Genomic DNA, 22,985 nt, shown 5'->3' on the forward strand with positions numbered 1-22,985 from the left:
CCCAGAATATCAAGGCAGAAAATCCCACAATATTTGCTTTGAATTGGATTATCTGAGTCCACACACAAATAATGTGGGATTTTCTGCCTTGATATTCTGGGATATAGGGCTGTGTGGAAGGGCCCCAGGAAGACTAGTAGTGCACAAGGCAATCTGCACTGTTATCACTGTGAAGGACGTGGTCCCCAGAAACTTGTGGGAATGGAGTTCCTCTCCTCTGCAGTCATCGATCCTCTGCATCTGTAACATGCACACTACGCTTCTCTGCTTGCTCTTTCCCTCCAGCCTCTGTGCTAGTTCTGAATCAAAAGTACGCTGGACCACTGTTTTTCTCTTCACTGTTGATTATTGTTGCAGGTTATTTATAATTACTTACAGATTGGACAGTCACAGCAGGAGAAAGAGAAAGAGTGACCACATGGTTGCTGTTTTATAACAGACTCTTATCAGCATTCCACACTTCTGGAAATAACTTGCCTTGGCTGGAGGTTTTGTCTTCTCTAGGTACTGTCTAGAGCAGTGGTTCCCAACGTTTGGTCCTCCAGGTGTTTTGGACTTCAACTCCCAAAAATCTCAGTCAGTTTACCAGCTGTTAGGAACTATGGGAGTTGAAGTCCAAAACACCAGGAGGACCAAAGATTGGGAACCACTGCTCTAGACAGTCACTTGTGCATTTATGACCTGCTAGTTAGCCACATGTCTTAAGGATGTTTTTTTCCTGATGTATATAACTCCACCACTTCTTTAACAAACACTAAGCTTAGATCAAAGGTATTCTGTATTCTCATTGACAGAGAAAAACACAGAGTGGACAAAGACTCCATGCCAAATTCTGGTGGCGGCAAAAGTGCTTGGATTGTGTCTGGGTTCTTAGATACAACTTTTCTCACTTTGTACATACACACCCCTTGTATTTTCCTGAGCGGGCAGGATATCAGCTGCTGAAGAACTGGCTGTAAAAGTGTTTTCTAGCCTGTGATTAGAGACAGCTTTGACTATCACACGTTCTACTTAGTGGGAAAGCAAAAAGCAGGCAAAGCTTTCAAGACCCAAGAACTGATTGCAAAAATGCTCTTGCAGCTGAGACCTGGCTCTTTTTTCATCCTTCTTTCTCCTTTACTTGACCTGAGTGAAGTAAGATGGAAGCAAAGTCTTTTCTGCCCAAGCTATAGTATTCTGTAATAAGTATGTACACTGATGATATTACAGATCAACTAGTCAATCAGAACTGCTAGTGATAGCCTCCAATGACTAACTACTACTAACAAGCTTCCTTATACCATCTATGAAAAAAATCCCAAATCTGCAAGCTGTCTTATTCTATTCTTAAAAATGGAAAAACATAACATTTATTGGACTTTAGAACAAGGTTAACATACAACGTATTACCACAGGTTTTTTTTTCCAATTCGGTTACAATACTGTACAATACACTCATTACTTCTTTGAACCAGTTCCAATTTATAGCAAAATAAGTTTTCATCATTGCAGCTGAGTGTTTTCTTGGGCTGGGGGGGGGGGGGGGCGGGTTTGACTTGTTTTTTTCCTGCTAAATTGCTTGACCTTATTCGGCTTTGGTCTCTTAGTTAAAAAATGCAGCACATGCAGCTGTGAGTACTGGGAAGAGCGTGGCCAGAAGGATACAATGGTACCAGTGACTCTCACTGTTCCTCATCTCATGCACAGTAATAACAACAGACTATTTTCCTTGAGGAGGAAAAAACAGGAAAAAAGCTTTCAGAATATGCAACTCACCGATTAAATCTTCCGCTGTAATCAATAATGGCTCACTCCATGGTCCACAGCCAGCTGAATTTAGTATGCACACCCTGATCAGAAGGTCTTTTAAGGGATTCCACATAGTTAGATTAGCTCTTGTGTCTTGTACTACCATCTCCCCCTAAAACAGAAAATGGGAAAAGTGAATCAGTATTCAAACATCACTAAATACAGTTTAAAAACAACTTTAACTATTAATCCTGAAAGTTGTAGTTTTGCAAGGTCTCTAGCCTTCTCTACTAAAGATTGCTACATGTCTCATCAAACTACAAATCCCAAGATACCAAAACATTAAGCCATGACAGTTAAAGTGGTGTCAAATTGTATAAATTCTACAGTATAGAGCAGGCATGGGCAAAATCCGACCCTCCAGATGTTTTGGGCTTCAACTTCCACAATTCCTAACAGCCGGTAGGCTGTTAGGAATTGTGGGAGTTGAAGTCCAAAACATCTGGAGGGCTGATGTTTGCCCATACCTGGTACACAGGCACCCTACCTAATGATCTGTTTGTTTGCTTGTTGCCCTTTTCTGCAGCATGTGGATCGGCTTCTTTTCTTCAGCCATAGGAACCTGTTTGTTCCTTAACTATACTTAATTCTGCATGCTTCTTTTCACACTGTGGCATACTGTGGTCTGGATTGAAAAGTGTTTTAAATGGCAAAATGGTGTGTGGATTCTTCTATAGACTGTTCTACTTGCAGCTAGCCTTTTGATCCTGTCCAACTTCATATGTCTCATTCCCTCAAAGGTGCTGTTTTGCTTCAGGTGGCAATGAAGACAGGTGCTCATTATGGTTTTTTTTTAACTGATGCCAATCTCGGGCATTATTTTCTGTTCATGTGAACTATGTTCAAAAAGCTGAGAACATGCTTTTAATTTAGACATAAAATATAAGTAAACGTAAAGATTTTCCCAGACATTAAGTCTAGTCATTTCCAATGATGGGGTTTAGTGCTCATCTCCATTTCTAAGCTGAAGAGCCAGCATTGTCCATAGACGCTTCCAAGATCATGTGGCCAGCATGACTGCATGGCGCACCATTACCTTCCCAGATAAGTGGTACTTATTGATCTACTCACATTTGCATGTTTTCGAACTGCTAGGGTGGCAGAAGCTGGGCCTAACCGTGGGAGCTCACCCCTTTCCCTGGATTCAAAAAGCCAACCTTTCAGTCAGCAAGTTCAGCAGCTCAGTGGTTTCACCCACTGCACCACCCTAGACATAGAATTACTACTGCAAAAACTGTACTTCCTTTAAGAAGAGGAAATTTTTCCCCAGTTGTCAAATACTATATTTATTATTTACCATATATTTGGATGGAACTGCTTTATATCTGCATTGATACTTATTTGTGTAAGGTATATATACTCTTCCTTACCAAGAAGAATTTTAAGGCTGCAAATCAGATGTCTAACAAAATTAACATAGGATAAAATACAGCCATAAAATAGAAATCGAATTTTCAATAAGGTTTGATGGCTTTAGGTTTCTATCTAACATTGTTCTATATTCTATATTCTCTACCTCACCCTGAGATTTATGGATGTTGGACAGGTGATAAATCCACAGAAAGAGAGGGGGCAAAAAATTAGAAAAGTTTATTTAAATACTAGCAGAGGGGATGTCCTTATTGCAAAGTTCAAAAGCTTAAGAAATTTCCAAATTTATAAGTCAAGAACATTAGTGATGTTTCCTGGCAGAGCAATTTAGTGTTGGGACACCACAACACAGGATATCTGATCAGCAAACATGACCTGCCTCACTTTCATAGACAGTGATATCTGAAAAGAGCCTCTTTAGGTTATTGTTGAAAAACAGGTATGTTTGTGCCGGAACAAGCAGATGTTTATGTCTTTATTGCCCACAAAACACTTATGTTTTGCAATTCTGGGAGCAAATATTCACTTGTGATACTACAAGGAACAGGTCCTGTGCAAAACATGATTCTGTGAAAGCAGGTACTCTGTATATTTAGGTCAAAAATGTTGGTTTCTCTGATTCAGAGAATTGGCCAGTATTTATGAATTGTATCTAGCAGATATGTTATTGTACTTACTACACAGAATCATAGAGTTGGAAGAGACCTTGTGGGCCATCCAGTATAACCCCCTGCCAAGAAGCAGGAAAATCGCTTTCAAAGCACTCCTCTGCTTAAAAGCCTCCAAAGAAGGAGCCTCCACCACACTCCGGGGCAGAGAGTTCCACTGCTGAACGGCTCTCACAGTCAGGAAGTTCTTCCTAATGTTCAGGTGGAATCTCCTTTCTTGTAGTTTGAAGCCATTGTCCCGCGTCCTAGTCTCAGGGCAGCAGAAAACAAACCTGCTCCCTCTTCCCTGTGACTTCCCCTCACATATTTATACATGGCTATCATGTCTCCTCTTGGCCTTCTCTTCTTCAGGGTAAACATACCCAGCTCTTTAAGCCACTCCTAATAGGGCTTGTTCTCCAGACCCTTGATAATTTTAGTCACTTCCTCTCCGGACATATTCCAGCTTGTCAACATCTCCCTTCAATTGCGGTGTCCAGAATTGAACACAGTATTCCAGGTGTGGTCTGACCAAGGCAGAATAGAGGGGCAGCATGACTTCCCTGGATCTAGACACTAGACTCCTCTATTTATGGAAGCCAACATCCCACTGGCTTTTTAAGCTGCCGCATGACATTGTTGGCTCATGTTTAACTTGTTGTCCACGAGGACTCCAAGATCTTTTTCACACGTACTGCTGTTGAGCCAGGTGTCCCCCATTCTGAATCTTTGCATTTCATTAACAACCCAAGTTTACTGAAAAGCTGTTCTAGGCAACTAAATTTAAAATTTATTGTTTAAAATCATATTTAGGTGTTTTAACTTATATTTTTAATACAGTAGAGCAGGGGTCCTCAAGCTAAGGCCCGGTGGCCGGATGCGGCCCCCCAAGGTCATTTACCCAGCCCTCACTCAGGGTCAACCTAAGTCTGAAATGACTTGAAAGCACACAACAACAACAACAATCCTATCACATCAGCCAAAAGTAGCCCCACACTTCCCACTGAAATAGTAATAAGTTTATATTTGTTAAAATTGTTCTTCATTTTAATTATTGTATAGTGTTTAAGTGTCTTTTGCACTACAAATAAGATATGTGCAGTGTTCATAGGAATTCATTCATATTTTTTTTCAAATTATAACCCGGCCCTCCAACAATTTGAGGGACTGTGACCTGGCCCTCTGTTTAAAAAGTTTGAGGACTCCTGCAGTAGAGTCTCACTTATCCAACATAAATGGGCCGGCAGAATGTTGGATAAGTGAAAATATTGGATAATAAGGAGGAATTAAGGAAAATCCTATTAAACATCAAATTATGTTATGGTTTTACAAATTACACACCAAAACATCATATTTACAACAAATCAGCAGAAAAAGCAATTCAATACATGGTAAAGTTATGTAGTAATGACTGTATTTACAAATTTAGCACCAAAACATTACAATGTATTGAAACAGCTGTGGATCCAGGCAGGAGGCAGATTGTCCTGGATAATACAGAACATTGGATGAGTGAAGGTTGGATAAGTGAGACTCTACTGTAGTTGCATTAAGCCTATTGATGGTAATACAAGTGATTCTTTTAAAGCAATCCTTTCAACTCTGTGCCATCTGCATTTCGGAGCCGGGGGTGGGGAATTCTCCTGTTTTTAATGAACATGTTGAACAGAATCAGTCCCAGAACAGACTGTGGTAAGATAACATATGTCAAACCCTTCTAATGGGATGCAAAATCATTCGTAAGGATTTGTGTTTTATTTTTTCAGCTTTCATTTCAAGGGCTGTGACTCTAGAACCTTTCTTCAACACTAAATCATTTCTCACCCCAGATGAATTTTCATTTCAGAACCTTGGTAATTTGGGATACAGCCCGGGCTATTGCTCAGCAAATCTGGGGCAACAATGAACAATTTCTGACAAACAATGTACGGAGCTTTTTATTGATTCAGAAGACACTGTTAGCCTTTCTCAGCCTTATCCGAAAGGATCAACTGTCCAAGTTGCTCTGATACAGTTTTCACACTTGAGATTAAAAAGCAATTCTCTTGCCATTTGGCCATATGTAAATGCTGTTAGAACTTAAGACACAATGAAAAAAGAGAATTGAATAGAATAGAAAGGAGGAGGAGGAGATGAGAACTCAGATGGATAATGGAAACAATCAGCTATTTTCGTTACACAGAAAGGCACAAATCAGTTCAAGCTTTTTGTCATGTTTAACAATTCTCTTATCTATCTATATAAAAATGCCCTATTCATTTAGAGTGACATCATAACTCAAAACCTGTTGGATGAATTGCTGCCAAATTTGGGTACAAGACACCTACTAACCCAAGGGGTGACCATCCCTCAAAAAATGATTTTGTCATTTGGGAATTGTAGTTGCTGGGATTTATAGTTCACCTACAATCAAAAAGCATTCTGAACTCCACCAACGATGGAATTGAACCAGACTTGGAACACAGGACTCCCATGACCAATAGAAAACACTAGAAGGGTTTGGTGGGTATTGACCTTGAGTTTGGGAGTTGTAGTTCACCTACATCCAGAGAGCACTGTGGACTCAAACAATGAAGGATCAAGACCAAACTTGGCACCAATACTTCATATGCCCAAATATGAACACAGATGGTGTTTGGGGGAAATAGACCTTGACAGTTGGGAGTTGTAGTTACTGGGATTTATAATTCACCTACAATCACTTCCCACACAGAACCCCCATGACCAATAGAAAACACTTTGTTTTCTGGTGGTTTTTGGCAACCCTTCTGACACCCCCTCACAACCCCCCCGCCAGGGGTCCCAACCCTCAGGTTGAGAAATGCTGCCTTAAGATCATCCAGCCCAATTCCCTTCACCATGGCAAGAAAACATAATCAAAGCCCTCCTGACAAAGAGCCATCCAGCCATAGATATAGATAGATATACAGTCTATGATTCACGCACACACACGACAGATATAGTATGATAGATTTGATAGGGACCCCTAAAGAAGGACACATGTATGTTGCATGTTCCAGAGTAGGCAAACCAGACAGTCTCTCCATCAACACTGACAAAGAAACAACAAGAAATAGTTTACCCACAAGCATAAAGAAATTACATATATTAGAAACCAACACTTTCTCATTAATTTATTTTCCAGATCACCAGACTGGACCACAGCAACGCGTGGCAGGGGACCACTAGTTGTCATAAGTTGAGACCACTCCTATCTGCATAGATTCGGAAACCATATTTTCATTTAGATTCCAGGAGCAAGCAGAAGAAGTTGGTTCTCTTTCTTACACACTGCTTCTGTATATGACCCTTACTCCAACCCACGAGGGATCTCACTCTGTTACCTGCGTTATGTTATCTTGACTCCATTCCAATCTGTATCCAAGTGCATTGTCCCTAAGCATTTCTTGAACTGCTGGTTCCCATTCCAAAATCAGGCAAGAATCTCTGTGAATAATGTGTACATTTTGTGGAGTATTATTTGGAGCTGTAATGGAAAAAAGTATATAATTAATATTGTGTTGTTGGAAAATAAAAAGGAGGAGGTGAGGGAAAATTACTCAATGGCATGTCAAGCAATCAGCATAGCAATCCGTTCTCCCATCTGCAATTTCCTTGTTCTAGGAATCTTTGTCTGGCCAAGACATTCTTGTGTTCTTAGCTAGGTAAAGATTCTTATTTGCCTTGCAAGCTGGAAAACTGAAGAATAGCAATCTCAGCTAGGTACTTGTACAAAAACTAGGGACAGTCTCACATTATCTATTTGCTATGAGCAAACAATAAAAAGGAAATAAATGTTTGACTTTTTGAAACTGTCACGTGGGATTACATGTTCCTTGTATTTTCAATTTAATCAGAGGTCCAATAGAGTTCTTCACTGCAAAATTGTCTTTTTCTCTTCCAGAACTGCCTTATTTAATGGAAAACACTTTCCATTGCATTTGGTGTCACACAGTCTGCTAGATTCTTACCTAATCCCAAGGTCTGAAAATAGACCCAGTCTGTAAAAGGGGAGCTTCCCATTTCATTGGTGCACTGAACCCGCACACTATAATTGGTGGAGTGCTTTAAACCCAGCAAAGCCCTACTGAAGGAGGGCACAGGGACAACTTCCGTAACCACTTCCTCTTCTGCCTGGGACTCGGCCACCTGTTGAAAAAGGGAAATAAAAACCAACAAACAGATGAACACACAAACCAAATGCACTTTGATGGATTTAAAATTAAATGACTATTTTTTATTTTAATGGAAATGTTGTTGGAAGTTGCATTCCCATATATAAGTAGTATATTGAATAGTATATACCATTCAAAGTGCTGGCTTTAACCTATAAAACCCTAAACGTTTCCGGCCCAGCTTACCTGTCTGAACGTATCTCCTTCTATGACCCATCTCAAAGGTTAAGATCATCTGGGGAAACCCTGCTCTTGGTCCCACCCCCCTTGCAAGTGCTACTGGTAGGGATGAGAGACAGGGCCTTCTCAGTGGTGGCTCCTCGACTATGGAACTCCCTCCCCAATGAAATTAGATCAGTCCCCTCTTCAGTTTTTACTTCAGAAAAAAAGTAAAAACTTGGCTATGAGTCCAAGCCTTTGGGCAGTAGCAATACAAGGAATGATCAGTGGGTATGTGCAATTGATATTTGGAACAGGCTTGGATCATGATTTCTGGATTATGTAATTTTAACATTTATATTAATATGTTTTAAACTCCACATTTTAATGTTTAAATGTTGTAGGTGTTTATGATCTAATCAATAGTTATATGTTATTGTTGTTTTATGTTAGGTTTCATAATAAATAGTTGTAAAATATCTTGATATACTCATGGACTAATTTTTACAAAGGATTTTCTAAAGCAAGCAGAATACTTTCAGAATTACATTTTAGCTGGATAACACTAGTCAGAGTGGGCATAACCTTTTTATCATATCTTGAAAGCCCAGGAATTTGGCGTAAGAGTTATTCACTACGTATAAAAAAACCTATTCCACCAAATGCAAACTTTCCATAGAATGAAAGCAATTCTGCTGAGGAACATGAACATAATTCCTTGCTCTATGCAATTAACCAATTTTATTTTCCCCCCTTCTTTTTTATTGTTGCCAAAAAGATTCAGTTAGAGACACCAAAATCGCATAAAAAACAATAACCCATATCTGTCCAACAATTTTAGGCAAACTTTGGAATTTGCTCATGATAAAAAATCTTGCTAAAACGAAAATAATAGGGAGGATAATATATTATATTTGAGTGATAGCACTCTTTCATGTCCTTCACTGAAAACAAATCAAATCGTCAATAAAAGCCTTAGTGACTAAATGCTATCTACATCTGTTAAGGAACACATCTTTGCTTACTACAATGTTTAACTTGCTGTAAGGCAATACTCCTCCCTTCCTGCATTATTATCACTTTTGTTTACTTAATAACTACAAGTCATTGCTATGTACTTTGAGGGCGGGGTGCAGCTGTGGTTTTGAATGATATCTATTTTATTTAGTTGTATTTTTGCATATTTGAATGCTTTAGAAAGGACTAAATACAAAATTGGGTGCTTCTTGCTGCTTTATAATTTGGCACACATTTGCTCGCTTAGGTTCAAGGACAATCTTATCAAATTTTTTAAACTATTGTTCTTAACAAAGTTGAAAATGCTAGGATGGCATTATTTTTCCTATTTGGTATGAACATTAATTTTGTTTCTTTAGTCAGAGAGATCCCATCAGTTTGTAAAGTGTTACAAGTCTACAAGACCATGAACAGAGACCACATTTCACTTTCAACCTTTGAAAAGGGGCTGTTTGTCTCCAGGCATAAAGGAATGATAAACATTCAAGCTCTGGTAGCTACTAGTGGCATGTGAGGCCTGCTGTGCAGAAATATGGGTCAACAGAACAATGGTGCTCGAAAATAGCAATCAGAATACTGAGAAACCAAAATGCTGTGATTCTCAGGTCAAGTGTTCTTTAATGAAATAATGTTATTATGCAACACGTGGTCCGAAATTTTAGTTTGTTTGCCCTAGACTAGGATAAAAAAGGGCTGTATAACCTGTGAAAAATAGAACAGTCAAACAGAGTGGCCTCTGGATTGTTCTCACTGCGTTTTCCCCTTCAGTTCATTGACTGGGGAAAAAAGAGGTTGTGGGAAGAGTTTGGACCTTAGACAGATTAGCATTGTATGGTGACGGGCGGACGTGCAGACCAGGAAGAATAGGCTGTACAAAGCTCGGCATTCCACTATGCAGAAGGAAATTCATTCCCGTCTGTCAAGGGTTCCAGGAGTAGAAACATGAAAGAAGGATAAAGCTGCTGAATGGGGAAAGTCATGATAAACGTTAACATCTCAAGGAGTTCATTTATTTTATGGAAGAAATAGCCAAGAGCCTCTCCTGCATCTTCACCAAAACAGAAGTAGGAACACTGCAGCATTAGGAGGGTTTTTAAAATAGCAGAACTAGACTTCCAATAAGTTGCCTTGAATGTAACTAGGATTAAAAACAAGTCATGTCCTTCTGATACACTCTGCTTTAAAGATCTATTAAGGTTTGTGTGACTGCTGTTGAGCTCCCTGTCAGCCATCACCACCCCCAGCTCCTTCAAGGTCAAGCCAATCACTTCAAGGATAGCATCCATCCATCTTGTCCTTGGTCTTCCTTCTTCCTTCCATTTTCCCCAATATCATTATGTTCACCAAACTTTCCTTTCTTCTGATTATGTGGCCAAAATACTTCATCTTTGCCTCTAATATCCTTCCCTCCAATGAGCAGTTGGGCATTATTTCCTGGAGTATGGACTGGTTGGATCTTCTTGCAGTCCAAGGCACTCTCAGAACTTTCCTCCAACACCACAGTTCAAAAGCGTCTATCTTCCTTCGCTCAGCCTTCCCTAAGGTCCAGCTCTCACGTCCATAGGTTACTACGGGGAATACCATTGCCACTAGACCCACAGAAGTTGACCATCTGTTGTTTTATACATTAACAGTCCAAACCAGAACTTTACAGTGGGGCTGGTGCAGTATAGGTGTCATATGCCCCGATCATTCTACTGACACAATACTCTAATAGATCTACTCTGCACTGATTCAAATGTCTATATTGTCTTCAAAGTTTGAGCCATGCAAGAAATATTAAGAGTAGTGCAGCTTGAATATAACTAGGCTCAGTACATGGGTAACTTAGATAAAGCCAGTTCCTAGGTCTGTACCTATGCAAGTCAAATTCACTCAAGCCCGCTACTGCCATCCCAATTAATTTTCACACTAGGCATCATAGCAACCCTATCTAAGATTTCCCCAACCCCCCCCCCCCCCCCCCCAATTTCCCTACCAAAAAAGCTGCCTGATTATGTAGACTGGGGCTTACTGGAACAGTAGTTCAAAGCATCTGGAAAGTACTAGGTTGCTTACCAAATTGTTTGATTTAACTATATACGGTAGTACTAAGATATATATGTGTGTGTTACAAACCTGTACAGTACAAGAAAGAAGTGGCGAAAGCCCATCAAATCCTGGTAACCAAATTACATTGGCATTGTTGCTGGTGATCTGAGTTACTGTCACATTGAGAGGTGGGAAGGGAAGAACTGAAATAGAAGGATGGAAACTGTTTAGCATATGCACAAATGAGAAGGTATTTATACAAAACTGAGAAGACGCTGTAATGGGGGAAACCAGATTAGATCCCTGAGGGCTGTTAATTTTGTAAACAGAAGCGATTTACTCATGACATCCAGAATCCAAATTAACATTTAATAACTTGTTCTTTTTATTCAGAATATGGATAAACAAATACAGAAAACACAGAAAAATTGTTAGAAACATTCAAAAAATTCTGCTACAATTTATGAGATGCTATTTGAAGTTTCTTAAACTTTTAAATGATGTCATATCTCTTTTTATGGCGTGACTTACATAGAAGCATTAACTTCAGTTTATTCCCATTTATTTAAACATTGGAACAATAAAGGCTTTGCTGTGAGTTTTCCAAGCTGTATGGCCATGTTCCAGTAGCATTATCTCCTGATGTTTCATGCACATCTATGGCAGACATCCTCAGAGATTGTGAGGTTTTCAAAACAACAGTGAATTTGGAAAAGTTTGCTCTGATTTAATATAATAAACTCATGGGAAATAAGAATCCCAAATAGCTCTAACATTTCATTGTCATTTCAGTGTAACAACCATTAATTAAAAAGGGAATACTTCATAAAGTCAGTGTGTGATGAAAGGGCAAATTTCAAATGAAATGAAGTCATAGTTTGGCTGTATCTCATAATAAAACAACATGCTTGAAAGACATCAAAAAACACAAGGTACGGCCAAAACACCTTTGATGATGCATTATTGAGCGATAGCCATCATGGTGTAGTGGTTTGATTGCTTGACTAAGGCTCTGGGATACCAGAGTTTTTATCTCAACCCAATCAGAAAACCTCATTATGTGGTCTTCAGCAAATAACAAATTGTCAATGTATCATCGAAGGCTTTCATGGCCAGAATCCCAGGATTGTTGTGAGTTTTCTGGGCTGTGTGGCCATGTTCCAGAAGCATTCTCCAGTATTTAAAAAAACCTCTAAAATCATAACAGTAAATAAAGAACAACTGGGGAATTCCAGACAAGCAATAACCAGGGCCAGCTAATCACCTCCCAACAAAGGATTCTCCCAAACAGTAAGAACGCAGACTTTGAAACTGCTAGGCCATTAAATGCTAATCAAGGTGAATAATTGAAATATTCACACCTACTTCAAACAGACAAGAGTTCTTTCTCCCACCCTGGACATTTCAAAGATACATAAACTCAATTTTTCCTAGTTTCCAACAGATCTCACAACCTCTGAGGATGCCTGCCAAAGATGCAGGTGAAACATCAGGTGAGAATGCTTCTGGAACATGGCCATATAGCCCAGAAAACTCACAACAACACAACAATCTGTCAGTTTTAATGGCAATGGCAAAACCCCTCTTGTCAAGTAAAGTCTATGGTAGGGTCACCATAATTTGGAGTTGAAGACACACAAATAACAGCGATACTGTCAAAATAAAAATGTGTGAATTTATGGGGGTGGTGAAGGGGGTAGCTATAGATCATCGCTGAACTCAAAGTATATTTGTGTAGAGCTTCTACAGAGATTCGGCTGCTGCTCTTCTATGTTGGACACACTGGATTTGCACATCGGAAGGAAAAAAACCCCCAATTTTCTATTTATGAGCTACACAAAATGTATTGTCTTTTTATTTATTTTTTATTAGTATTCATGCTGTCATTTCAGACATTTTGCTTTCACCTTCTGCTGGCTCACTTTCTGATAATTTACTCCAGTTCTTCTCCCTCCATATGTTTTCTCCCATCCTGCCCTTTAACTACTCTCATCATCTCCTGCTCCCACTCTTGGCTCAGAAACTCCATTCATGCTCTCACTGACTCTGGGAGCTATCTTCTACTGCCTGCCTAGCAAAGCTATCTAGAAAAGACTACAAAAAACACGACAGAATTTTGTCTTTTGAATTCTGTCGTGTTTTGAAACCTTGTTTGTTCATATTTTAAATTGTCAGAACATACAAAAGTGGCAAAAATAGACCAGTGGTCTGCTGACATAAGCCCACTTCAAGTACCCTATTTATTCACCAGGTTGGGTCATACAAAGAGTGATATGGAGACAGACATTATGAACTGTGCATGTCCTTTCTCAATAAGATGATCAGCTAAAAAAACCTGTCACTGTCACTGAAACTACCTCAGCAATCTTGAGGCTTATTATGGCCACCAAATTTGGCACAGATGATGGATTCTTCTGGAGATCACATTCATGAAGGTGGCTTACTACCAGGCACCTAATCTAACCTACTGAAACTGGCCTCAAACCAGGGCCTCCAAAGCAGCCAGCATTTGGTATGCTAAAAATGCAATGGATTTTGATCCTGCTAGTTTACCTAAACTATGTAATGCAGAGGCACTTTCTAAGCTGCTGTATTGACTTGATTTGTGTCAGATCCTGTGCCTAACTAATGGCACAGGACCAAAGATTATTGTTCTCCACCACTGGCAAAGCAAGTCATTGCAGTCACTTTGCAGCCTCTCACTCTTGCCTTGTACCTTCCCCATCACACCTCTCCGATCTGGTGCTTGACCTCCAATTTTTTCATTATTGTCTTTGGTCATGCAGTCATGATCTTACTGGACTCATCCATAGTGAGAGTCAATGGGAGCATTGAAACTGCAGAATTAATACAGTCTGACATCACTTTAACAACCTTGGCTTAATGCTATGTAATCCTGGGATCTGTAATTTGGTGAGGCACCAGTACTCATTGGCAGAGATAGTTAAAGGCATTTAAAAACTACTGTATATACTTGAGTATAAGCCGACCCGAATATAAGTTAAGGCACCTATACAGAAAGTAAAGACTTTCTCTATATATTTCAGATTTCAATATTAATGTCAAAAATATGTAGTATGATTTTACATAGGATTTGTGCCACATTAGAACAGTAAAGACAAATATCACTTAAGTAAAATAAATATTAAATAACCAGAAAAACAAAATAAGGGGTAAACACTAAACTAATCTGGGAATCTGCTATTGCAACAAAAAACTGGGAAAACTTACTGACTCAAGAATAATCACAGGGTGGGAAATGCAGCAGCAGTAAAGCAGTAAATCACAAAAAAACAACAATGTACTCAAGAATTACTTGTGTTTTGCATGCTAGAAAATGCAACCAATCAAATTTGGTAGCAATTTTCCCTAGCAGAAAGAACAGATGAACTCCTTGTGGTCAGCAGTTTATTGGGATAGCAAGAATACGATATCAACACTGTAAAATAAGAATTCATAATTGCATGCTTTAATGGAAGGTTTGTGGGCTGTAAAGCACATAAGTCTATTCCATTCTTTATGTATAATCACTTGAAATGTTGATTAGTCTACTCCTCTTCACCATCTAAAGAGAGACTAGTGCATAGGAGGAAAAGAGGTGGTTGGGGGAGGTTTTCTGGCTTTAACAAAATCCTCATTTAGTCACTGCAGAATTCATCATTGGCCACCTTCCTTCCACAAACAACTCAGATACGTGTTTCAAGGAAAATCTCTTATCTTTTGCCACATTCCCTCCTTGAGCCACTTGTGGGTTTTTTTCTCATCCCCAATGTCGCTGCAGGGAAATGGGCACGCATACCAAACACTGAGCACAGTATATTATTTCGGTTGCTGTGAGCATGAAGCAAGCACTGTTGGAAAGCAGCTCAGAAGTTCTGCATGTGTGTTGGAGCGGGGGAGAAGGAGAAAAACAGACACTATTTTAGCTTAGCTCTTCCTTGCTTTCTGCGTGCCTCCCACATGTCAGTGCACCTTCCTCCTCCACATGTTTCCTTCTCGGAAAGACAGGAAAGATGTTCTCACCTTTAATGTGCACAGTAGCTGTCCGAGATGAAGACAGTCCTCTTATGTTGTGGGCTTCGCAGGAGAAAACTGTGCTTTGATTGATACCTGGAGACAAGCCAAGAAAAAAAGGGAAGTTTTGAAGGAGAGAGGAGCACACAAACCTGCTATGTAACCCCCCTCCCTTCAACTTCAAGCAGAATTTCAATTATGCTTGACACAGAGTTCAGAGTCTATATATGCAACTTTGGGGGCTGAAATGGAAGCGGATCAAAATCACGAGGATTTGTATGTAATTAACAAGTCAATTGATTTTCTTTTTATAAAACAGGAAGAATGTTGGCACAGAGAAGTTCATGGCAAGGCTCACTCTGCAATATATGAAACAGGAGATGGGGGAGGACTGTGTGATACAGGCACAAAGAGTGTTTGGGTCTTAGCACTCTCATTGTTGTGTTCTCTCAGCTGTCCTTGGCTGGGCTTGCCACCATTGTTTGTGGCATTCATGTCAAGGCTTGTGTACACTCTTTTAGTGCATTTGTGCAATGCTTGCAACAATGGGGCTACAGCCCTGACTAGGATTTACAGCCATTGCTAAATTAAATAAACTTGTGGCTTTTAAAAAGAAGTCAACAGGTCTCTCTATGTCCAGAAAATAATGATAAATTTTATTTATTTATTGTGTCAGAAGCTAGTTGAGGGTACGTTTAAAATGCGTTTAAAAACACAAACAAAGTTTTAAAAACTTGGCATTATGCTAAATGTCCTTTGACCAGAAGTGGAGTCCATGACATGTGAGTGTGAAGAAGAGCAAACCACAGACCACCTACTACAATGCAACCTGAACCCTGCCACATGCACAATGGAAGACCTTCTCACAAAAACACCGGAGGACTCCAAGTGGCCAGTTTCTGGTCAAAGGTAATGATAAATGAATTTGTAGCTGTTTGATTAATAAATATAATATTTTGGAAAACTGAACTATAACTTGATGATGTGTGTGAATACTAAATCAGTGCCTTTGACTCAGTTGTAGTAAGTGTTCCCTGTAAGCACCTACACACAGAACAGGAGAGAAGATTTTATTAAAAGCAGGCTAATAGTGCACTCAAGGAAAGGACTCATCACCAACACTTAACAAATCCCCACTGAAGCCTTACAACCTATGTTGGAGAAAGTGTATTGGAAAAAGTGTGTATCATAACGTGCAATGATTGGCCTAAGTGTCTGAGTACATGCAATGGCTTTCTGATTATTGACATGGCCAACAAAAGAAGCAGGACTAGAACTTTCCAGCAGCATTACTTTTCCATCATCAGTCTTTGCCAAAATTGGCAGTTACTTTGGTATCATACCCTAGAATGCCTTCCTAGTGAGATTAGTTTGGCCTCCTCCCTCCTGGTATTCAGGAAACAAGTTAAAACCTGGCTGTTCAAACAGGCCTTCAGCGAGTGACGGAAATGCAGTTTAACATCCTATCATGACACGGGTAGAAATGAAGCATCTGAATTATGATTAAGGAAATGGTGCAATGCGTTATTTGTGTTGGGGGTTTATTATGTTTTAATATGTTTAAGGGGTTTAAATGTGTATTTATATTTCTATTAATTTCAGTGATTTTATATTGTTTTATTTGTTTATTTATAATAAGGCATTGATTTTTGCCTAGATGTATGATGTACACTCTGAGTCTTTCATGGGTTGAGAAGAGTGGCATAAAAATGAAGTAAATAAATAAATAATAGAATCAGATTCCTCCATGCTGTCGATTCCCTCAACTGTTAAGTCTCCTGCTGGCTGGATAAAGAATATACTAGATAAGAAACAGAGTACTCTCAGCCCTCTGCATTGGTGGTGTTAGGGGCACAAAACTCCTATGAAAGTGACAAACTGCAAATAAATTGCTATTTTAATACCTATAATATGCATAATAGTTGTGTGAGTTTAAATACTTCCTTGCTATAATTTCAGAAATAAGTTCTGAGAGAACATCTCTATAGGCTTTTTTGGGTTTTCCAGTACAATTCTATAACACTGTCCAATACACATTTTGGTGCCTCAAATGTTAATCTCATTTCTGGGTATATTTGACCTGCCGATTCCAAAAATGGTACCAGTTTCCCCCCATCAGTTCTTGTTTTTGAGATACTGAACGTATGCAAGATACCAGTTGCCCATCTTTTCATCCATAGAAAACCATGATAAACATATCTAAGGAACTAGAGCTGATGTGGTCTATCCAATGCAATTTTCTGAATTGACACCCCAAGTATCTCAGGAACAGGTCTAAAACTAAAACACCACAATATTTTTTGTTGGGTTGTGAAATCAATCTCTGATGGAAGTTGGCCATGGAATCACACTGGAGAACCTAGACCACATCAGAGAACCCAGACGTTTCCTTATCCCATTGTCCTGTTAAGATATGGGGGCTTCTAAGTGTAGGTGATAGCTTCTAAGTCAGTGGTGTTCAACCTGTGAGTCCCCAGGTGTCTTGGCTTACAACCCCCAGAAATCCCAGCCAGTTTACCAGGAGTTGAAGGCCAAAACATCTGGGGACCCACAGGTTGAGAACCACTGACCTAGACATTCACAGAAAGATGTCTTCTTAGAAATGTTTATGTCTCACAACATGCCTAGAGGAAAGTGACTATAGACTAGAGGGTCTAGATTTTCTTATAGAGAGCATTTTTAATCAAGTCCATGAATAATCAAATCAAATCAAATCAAAACTGCAAATGTGGAGGGATAACTGTACTTTATCAGCTCCACCAACAAAATGCTCAAGACATTTGGCTTCTTAGTCCAGAATCTGGAGTGTTCTTGAAACACAAGCTGAGCAATATCTTTTCATATACTGGAACTTCTAATCAACCTTGAAATACCAGACCTTCTTCCAAACAAAGCAGTGGTAACAAGTAACCCTCATGTGGGGCTTCTGATAAGCAGCAATTTGCCAGGGCATTAGTATAGTTATTTATGATAGGATTAAATAAGATTGTGAAGGCTACTTGACCAGAAGAAGTATGTTTATCAAAATGTTTACTTTGCCCTTTAGCACACAGTGATAAGGGAAGAGGCCTCTGGCTATAGCTTAATGAGTGATTTCCTCCTCAGTCAGCATTACCGACATTCTGCTCACAGGAAGTAGAAAGCTATTGTTTGCTGAAAGAGGTAGGTTCTTTCAAAATGGGCTCAGCCCTACTAAACTTGGAATAATTTGAATATGTATTTTTTTCCAGGTAACCACTTGTAATTTTGTTTGGAAAATGATAAAAACAACTACCAAAAATACAGTTATCTAAAATAAGTTGGATGTGTTTACTGAAAGAAACTTAGGAAATTTTTCTCATATTTCAAAACATAACTCTAACTAGAGCAGATAACTTAATCAATACAATATATACAAACCAGTCCATACTTCAGGAAATAAAGCCCGACTGCTCACTGGAGGGAAGGCTAGTAGAGGCAAAGATGAAGTACTTTGGCAACATAATAATGAGACAGGAAAGCTTAGAGAAGACAATGATGCTAGGGAAAATGGAGGGAAAAAGGAAAAGGGGCTGACCAAGGGCAAGTTGGATGGATGGTATCCTTGAAGTGATTGGCTTGACTCTGAAGGAGCTGAGGGTGGCCACGGCCGAATGGGAGCTCTGGGGTGGGCTGGTCCATGAGGTCACGAAGAGTTGGAAGCGAATGAACAAATAAGCAACACTACAATATATACTTTGGTTGTATCTATACTGTAGAATTAATGCAGTTTGACATCACCATGGTTGAATGCTATGGAATTATGGAAGACGCAATTTGGTGAGGCACCAGCACTCTTTGGAAGTGAAGGCTAAAGACCTTGTAAAATCACAACTACCACGATCCTTGTCTAGACTTTAGCTTGCTCCACAATAAACTAAAATTCAAAACTGTAGCCGAGCCTGTATTGATACACTGTTAAAGGTTTGTGTAGTTTTTAATTGAATATGCAGATTGTTAGAAAGAGCGGATAATAAAAAGCTGAGCAGAAAGTTGACAACAAGATACATTTGAAAACTTTCTCATGGAATAATAATAAGTTGTTGAAGGTTTTCATGGCCGAAATCACTGGGTTGCTGTGAGGTTTCTGGGCTGTATGACCGTGTTCCAGAAGCATTATCTCCTGACATTTCGCCAACATCTATGGCAGGCATCCTCAGAGGGACCTTCTTGCAGCAACGCCAGAAGCACTCCAAGTGGCCAGCTACTGGTCAAAGGACATTTAATCAACTACCAAACTCACAAATTTTATATTTTGTCTGTTTGTTTGTTTTGTTCTGTTAGAAATGTGATACAATTGACTGGTTGCCCTGACACGACAAATAAATAAAAGAACACATAATAATCTTAAACCACTCAGTAAAATACATATATTAAAACATATTTCCATGGAATATATATTAAAACGGTCTGGGTAGGACTGCCAGAAGAAATAGGTCTTCACTTGTACCTTAAATTCTGACAAGAGTGATATATTTAACTGGCAACATATAAAAATATTGGTACTGTTATTGCTTTTTCAAAAAACTGTGATAATGCTGAATGTATTTTCAAAGTGCAAGCAAAAAAATCCAGAAAAGAAGCAATCTACTTTCTGAATGTGAAGAAGCTGACTTCCTACAATTTTGGATGCACCTCATTTTTCCCTGCTTACTGTTATATTTTCTGAGCATTTTGATACTCTCCTGCTGAAGGCAGCTATTTTTTTTTTAAAAAAGTATTATGTGTCATATTCTTGTTTGATCAGGAAAAGATCCCCAGGAAAAGCATACATGGGCTCACCCTCTTCTCTTCAGATACACGAATCAATGTGCAAAGCCAAGGGAACACTAGAGAGAGAATGTGGGAAACAGATTCCAGCACAAGGAATTTTAATCCTTCTCAGAATTTGAGCAAAATAGCCATGAAATAAAGCACAGACTGCTCAGAGCTTTCTAGCTATGTGCACCTCAGTTTGGAAAGTCTTGGTTATATGTGAATCCTGTTTGGCAGTCTGCAAAGCTACCAATTTTAATTTTGTTTAGGATACAAACAGACAGAAACCTTTGCTAGGAAACCACTTGTTCCTCCTACAACCCAAATCCTGATTCTTCCACGGAAAAACTTTTTCCTCTCCTTTGTAACACCAGAGTTGATTTCAGAAGAGAGGGTAATTACTCCCTCCTCTTCTGAACTCAATTCCAGTGTTACAAAGGAGAATTAGTTGCTGGCTGTGCAGCTCAGCAACATCAGTTCTAAACACATTTTGGCCCGTCTCTAGTACCATCCTACACACAAACAAGGCTACAACTACATTTTCTTGTATTCTTTTATTTTAAAAACACTTTTCAGTAGATACTTCTGAGGCCCCTTCCACACAGCTGAATAAAATCCCACATTATCTGCTTTGAACTGGAATATATGGCAGTGTCGACTCAGATACCCCAGCTCAAAACAGATATTGTGGGATTTTCTGCCTTGATATTCTGGGTTATATGGCTGTGTGGAAGGGCGCATAGTTCCATGGAAATACCGGAGAGATATATCTATCTTCAGTGACTGTATACTGAGTGCTATGCTTACTTTTTGGCATTATAGCACATTTGAGACAGAGTCTCAGATAACATCAGCAGTATGCAACCTTTTCCTTAACAGTAGGCCTTCCTGGTGTTTTTATGTTTCGTATGAGGAAGCCTTACCTGACACGTTTAAGGTGGAGGGAGAGACATCTGAAGGCCCTATTCTGGAATCACCCATCCACCAGACAATTGTAACTGGTTCAGGAGGGCCAGCAGCAGCACAGAACATATGAAAAGGTGTATTCGGGACGACAGACAAATCTTCGGGCTCAACAGTGAAGTAAGGAACACCTATAAGAACAAAGTATAACCTTAACAGCGGGAAAGTGTTCATTGCAACCATCTGGAGATTTTACTTCTTTTATAATCGTTTCATATTGTACAGAAGGCTGGTTGCCAGGGCTCTCAAAAACATATCAAGACCTGTATCTTATTCATCCTATAGTATATTTATATCTTTTCTCTGAATGAAAGCATAGGCCAGCTGAGTTAAAGTTTCAGTTACAAAAGTGGGGAATATGATAATATGGAAAATAGAGGGCAGAGGAACAGGAAAGTTTATTTTTATAGATTTCCTGATCAGGATTCTCTGACTCTTGGAGCCTGACCATTTTTGTGGTCCTCAGGTACATAGGAGAGGAATTTCAAGATGAGAGTGTTGACTTGAAAGAAACACAGACTGAGTGTCCCTTTTGTGAAAATCTGAAATGTTCCAAAATTATCCTTATGAGTTGTTACATCTTTGCTTTCTGCGGGTTCAGTGTACAGGAATTCCCTGAGTTACAAATATCTGACTTACAAACAACTCATACTTAAGAATGGGGTGAGGCAACAGGAAGTGAGAGAGATATACTCCTCAGCAGGGAAATTTACTCGTGAAAAAAGTTACCATGGGGAAAAGGGGTCTGGACTGAAATTTTACCACCAATCCTTGTTTCCACAACAAGCTCAGACAGCAAAACCAATGTTACAAGGATGTCAGCTTATGCTATGCAAAAATGTTCTAAAAGGCTGGTGTTACACTTTAAAAATGTACCTGTTCTGACTTACATGCAAATTAAACTTTAAGAACAAACCTATAAAATCTTGTTTGTAACCTGGGGACTGCCTGTATATTCAAACTCTGTTGTTAATGGATTGCTCCTGTTAGCAACCGATTATTCTTCCAACCCTTTTTAAACAGGCATTTTATGAAATCTTCTCTTATCCCCAAAATTATGATCATTATAAACATAATAATGCTATTAATAATCACTAAATATTTTGGAAAGGGGGAAATGATAGACTTGAAGGCAACAGAGGCCAATGGAGTCTGGATTGTTGGAATATTTCTATATGCATAATGGTATATCTTGTAGGTGGAACCCAAGTCTACACATAAGCATTGAACCCACTATCAAATTAATTCATTTTTGTCTAAAAATGTGGGAGCTTGCATGCTTTCCACACTGTGTGGATCTGACCTGGGTTATATGGCAGTGTGGAATGGCCCTGAGCAACCCGTATTTGATGTTTAATGTATTGTGCCTGATGACATGACCATGCCCTGCCCTGTGTGATATCACCAAGACCAACCCCTCAGCTGTCCTTAAATCTCAGGTTTTGGCCCTGAAATGGAATATAGGAATACCCAACTAAGGTCCTAATGGACTTTTAAATTCAACAACGCCACTTGAGATAAATGTCTGCCTATATATGTTGTGTGACTATAGCATTGAATGTTTGCCATGTATATGTACATTGTAATCTGCTCTGAGTCCCCTTCAGGGTGAGAAGGGCGAAATATAAATACTGTAAATAAATAAATAATGTCAAAAACATTTTTTGTTTAAAAATGGGGAACGTGTTTCACATCATTCCTTTACTGTGTACTGTATAAATCTTATGATTAAATGCTTATATGCATTTACTATCTGGTGATATACATATCTATAGATCTGAGAAAAAGCAATACCAATATATTCATTAGTGCTATGGCCCAAGTCCAGGGTTTAAACTCTGAGGTGTTCACTGAGGCTTCTTGCCAAACAAAAGGAGAAGCATCTTTAATCAAGGTCAGCGGGCTGGAGCCAGTTTAAAAAACAGTTCTGGCCCATGGTTTGTGCTGGAAACAACTGCAATTCTGCTTCATATCCTTGAAACCCTGACTTTGGATTGACTAGCTGACTACTCAAATTTAGTACTGTTGACTCTCAAATTTAGTACTG

At 39.2% G+C, this 22,985-nt stretch overlaps 1 protein-coding gene across 2 annotated transcripts in view; it reads right to left on the minus strand.

Moving 5' to 3' along the window:
* The window catches only part of TYRO3 (TYRO3 protein tyrosine kinase), a 94,728-nt gene that overhangs the window by 33,081 nt on the left and 38,662 nt on the right, over positions 1 to 22,985 (minus strand). For both annotated transcript variants that reach the window (XM_060760782.2, XM_060760778.2), the window contains exons 4-9: positions 20,899 to 21,069; positions 15,212 to 15,298; positions 11,276 to 11,391; positions 7,778 to 7,955; positions 7,151 to 7,293; positions 1,756 to 1,900 (exon numbers count right to left, since the gene is read on the minus strand). In XM_060760782.2, the coding sequence (XP_060616765.2) occupies positions 1,756 to 1,900; positions 7,151 to 7,293; positions 7,778 to 7,955; positions 11,276 to 11,391; positions 15,212 to 15,298; positions 20,899 to 21,069 (840 nt within the window). The remainder of the gene's footprint in view (positions 1 to 1,755; positions 1,901 to 7,150; positions 7,294 to 7,777; positions 7,956 to 11,275; positions 11,392 to 15,211; positions 15,299 to 20,898; positions 21,070 to 22,985) is intronic.

This window comes from Anolis sagrei, chromosome 1 (genome assembly GCF_037176765.1).
Source record: "Anolis sagrei isolate rAnoSag1 chromosome 1, rAnoSag1.mat, whole genome shotgun sequence".
Classification (NCBI taxonomy): domain Eukaryota; kingdom Metazoa; phylum Chordata; class Lepidosauria; order Squamata; family Dactyloidae; genus Anolis; species Anolis sagrei.